Genomic DNA, 4314 nt, shown 5'->3' on the forward strand with positions numbered 1-4314 from the left:
TTCATCTTTATCTAGACTCCTGTGGGAGGGCTCCTGTGGGAGGAATCAGCGGTTTAAAAATGTAATATTGTTGTTGTTGCTGAGCTTAGCTTTGTGTTTGTTATTTTGTTCTCGCCGCCGCTTGGCTACGTGCGTACGCTGTGATGCAGCATGCGGCCACCATGTGTAACTGCAGTGTGTGCATACGTAGGTGCTCTGTGACGCACGAGGCCACAGCGCCATGTTGACTCAGCAGCCACCAAGTGTAACTGCAATGAAAAAGGCAAAACTGAAAATAATTTATGAACAACCGGAGATACCCCAAAACAAATATGCCCATGTCACTCCCAGTAGATGTATGTAATCTTGACTTGGCTATAGCAGGCACAATACCAAAATTTACAGATACTACAAAATGGGGAACATAACTAATTGTGAAGGGAACTGTAAGTAACTTTAAGTGGCTGTGGCCAGGTTAGGGGATTGACCAAATAGATTGCAGAAAGGCTTTTGGAAATGCACTGGCGGAGAAAGAATAAGAGAAAATGGTCACTAAATGGTAAAACTAAATTAGCAGGGAGTTTGAGTGTTCCTGGATCTGTGATTATTTCTGGGTTGCTGGGAACTCCATGCTACAAAATAACTAAGTCAAATTCCAGCACTTCCAGCCTCTGGCTTACTTACAAATTGGTTCTGTTTGAATCAGTTAAAGATTCTAATGCTAAATGCAGAAAAAAAGGTAGGAAATTGTTAAATTGTTTCTCTGATCACTTTCTTTGAGGTCAGAACAATGCCAACTAGTTCTATATAATGATAATTTAAGCTATGCTGTCTGATTCACTAGAACATGCAGGGCTGGAACAGATAATTACAGAATATCTGGCTTATCCCATTTTCAAATAGTATTTCTTACCATATCAACACTCCCAAAAAATACACCTCTCTTGATATTCCATATGTTAAAGTAGTTAACCACTGGGATCGGCCTCATTGCTCTCTGTCATAGATCACATAGATCAGCTTCGCCTCCAATGTCAGAGTTTGAGGTTGCCTTCACTTCCTCATTGCCACATTCTTACAAAGCTGTAACCAAAACTAATCATGTACTCAGGCTGTGAATTATGTTGTGATTTTGGTTACAATTTCCTTCTCTAAAGAAGTTATAATTCCCTATTACTCAGAAATGACAGCAGTGCATTTTGAAAATAAGAATCTTCACGTTTGATACAACTCCGATATTGGAGTGAGCCGGGTGGGGAACATGGAGCAGGTCAGTGCCCACCGAGTGGAGGGAGTGGACAGGTTGGTAGGGTTTTAGAAGGTTACAGAGGTAAGAAGGAGCAAGACCATGGAGGACTTTAAAAGTGAGGACAAGTATTTTAAACTCTATCCACTGGGGGATGGGAAGTTAGTTAGTGAAGCCGGGTGAGGATGGGTGTTATCGGCTTGCTGAGCTCAGTGTAGGAACGCCAGATCTACGCAAGCCCATCAACCCTATCCTCGCTCAGATCTCCACATTCCCTGGTGGATCAAATTCAAGTATCTTCATGATCTCCATGTGCTACCCTACCCCTACAACCTCCTGCAACCCTACTGTCCAGCTGCTCACTCCACTCAGCAAAACTGATTTAAATTCTCCAACCGTTCTGCCCACTCTCTCTGAATCTCCATCCCAGAGTTTTCCTCTTGTGCTTTCAAAACCCACCTTAGGACTTATCTCTGATCACACTTCAGCTACCTTTCCCACCCCTCCACGCTCCGCTCAGGATACCAGTCATTGTTGTAAAACACTTTGAAATATCCTCCCATAAATGTAAATTGTCTTTTTGCTTTTATTGTTCTTCACTTGCATGAATGTTATTATAGTGAGGTCCAAATTCTGATATAATAATGATAATCGCTGCATTTAATAGTTCCCTATCACATTATTGAGACATCTCAAAGTGCTTTGCAGGATTTTACTGTAAGGTGTAGTGGCTGTACATTTGTAGGTGAATGCGGCAGCTGATCTGCACACAGTGACTTTGCAATTTCAAACAAGATTTACTAATTATGAAATTCCAGTAACTGGAAGTACAATATTCTGACTTGTGGAAACACACCCTGAAATTCGATCACATTGTAGGGATTTCCTGGGAGTCCACCTAGCATATTAATTCAATAATTAAAGCTTGAAATTGTCACAAACAACAAATTACATTTGTATAGTGCCTTTCACGTCAAGAGGACATCTCTCTAGGTATCTGTGTGAGCCTTGGGTGAGGAAAAGATTAGTTTCAAGTGTAATGTTTCAGTATTCCCCCCAAACTCCGCCGCCTGCAGACTCACCCACACTAAACTCCGTAACCCCATCATATGAGTTCTAGCCAGACTCCACTAGCTCCATATCACTGAATGGATCGATTTCAAGATCGTCATACTCCTCTTTAAACCTCTTCATGCCCTGGCACCTCCTTACCTCTCCGATCTGCCTACTCCCCAACCTGCTGCCACTTCTGTTCGACTGGCTCCAGCCTCCTGCACGTCCTCGCTTTAAGCCACTATTACCCCAAAACTCTGTAAAACTATACCTCTATCCTTCTGCCTTTCACCCTCCTTCCCCATTTTCAGGTTGCGCCTGAAGATCTTCCCCTTCAACCGAGCCTGTGGTCACCTTCCCCCACTCCCTGGTCGGTGTTCTGCTCCGCCACAGTCAAGTGGTCTGGGACAATACCCTGTGTGAGGGGTGCTATATAAATGCAAGTTGTTGTTGTGGACCCTCACTGTTAGTGCTCACAGGTGAATAACGCCCACTTAGGTGAGATACCAGAAGTTGCCTATCCCATGGAATTGTACTGCAATAGCAGGATAAAATAGTCAAATGCCTTCACAGGTCTGTTCTGGGTGCCATCAGTTTTTCTATAAATCGTGATTTTATATACCCTCAAACATTACTCAGTTACTATTCATCCAGCTCATATATTATCATCTGGAGATGAAATGAGTGTGGATTGGAGCTGGAGGGATTATGTCACAGATGTGCAATTATTGCTGCAAAAATGAAACTCAAGGTATGTAATTTTAATGCTGATTGTTATTTCTTATTTCAGGGTTTATTTTTGTTTAGGAATAAAAGGTTATATATCAAATTGGTGGATAAATAAAGTCAAACCTGTTCAAGCAACCACCTCCATTTAGCCAACCACGGCCTTCTATTAACAACAAGCCTTGAACAGTCCAGCCAGCACAGTCCACATACCTATCCTTGCTCAGATCCACTGCTCCACATTCCCTGGTGGATCAAATTCAAATCCTTACTCAGAGGCCACCCTTATTTAAAAGCTACTTTGTCCCAGTTCCCTGAGTGGTTGTGGAAGACAGGTTTGACTGTATATTGTAAATGTTTTTAATTTCCTACAATGGGGGGCTGGACATCAAAACCTGAGGCCGCCGCGCTCCATGATGTGGACCCGCTCTGCATAGCGGAGACAGATGGTCATGAATGCCAAACTGAATCAAAATCAAGTAATGGATCTGAACAGGTGGCTGGAGAAAGCGGGGACAGTAAAGCTAATGGCAGTGATGATGAGGAGCAGAATACGGATGATGCAGACAATGAAGATACGTTCTATAAGTTTGTGATCCTGCATGCACAGAATGACACAGACGAAGCCCTCAGACTTTTAAACCTACTGGAGAGTCCAGGCTCAGCCTGGACTATCCTTCTCCTGACAGAAGACTTTTTGAGTGAAGCCTGGTGTAAATTCCAATCATACATCACACTGATGAACTCCTTGAACAAGCAGCATAAATATAACACTGTGATTCCAGTGAGAATTCTCAATAACCCGCTTCCTCACAAAATGACCCCTTTGGTCATACAAGCCATCAATGCACTGGAGGAAGGAAACCCTGCCTTTGATAGGCAGGTGAACCTGACTTTTCAGGATTCTACATACGAGCAACAAAGAACTATATGGCACAGGGAGAGAAAACTGAAGCAACAAGGAATATCAGCGTTCAATGGAAATAAGACAAACAAATCAAGGGCTGAGGAAGGCTAAAGTGTAGCTTTATGTAATGATGAAACTGGCAGTGTAGTATTTCTGCCCTCTTTCTTACTTTGATCTGACAGAGGTTTGTAGAAATGGGTTTGGACAAACCCCAAGCCTGAATAGTACACCAACAATAATTTGCATTTATAAAAATAAATAAGAGATGTGTTTGGTACCCAACCTATTTGACTGTTGTCCATGTGCATGCAGAGGGTGCTTGCAGACAGACCAGATGTGGGATCCTTGAATGTTTTTAACTTCTTACCCAGGGCAAATTTAATCTCTCCAGCAAAATCAGCAC

The 4314-nt window shown here is 42.6% G+C and overlaps 1 protein-coding gene across 1 annotated transcript; it reads left to right on the forward strand.

Annotated features, from left to right (window-relative positions):
• Nucleotides 1-3377: 3377 nt before the first annotated feature.
• Nucleotides 3378-4022, forward strand: ticam2 (toll like receptor adaptor molecule 2). The gene is given in 1 exon segment (NM_001292384.1): nt 3378-4022. A coding segment is annotated over 1 exon segment (645 nt).
• Nucleotides 4023-4314: the final 292 nt, after the last annotated feature.

Source organism: Callorhinchus milii, unplaced genomic scaffold (genome assembly GCF_018977255.1).
Source record: "Callorhinchus milii isolate IMCB2004 unplaced genomic scaffold, IMCB_Cmil_1.0 Scaffold1, whole genome shotgun sequence".
NCBI lineage: Eukaryota > Metazoa > Chordata > Chondrichthyes > Chimaeriformes > Callorhinchidae > Callorhinchus > Callorhinchus milii.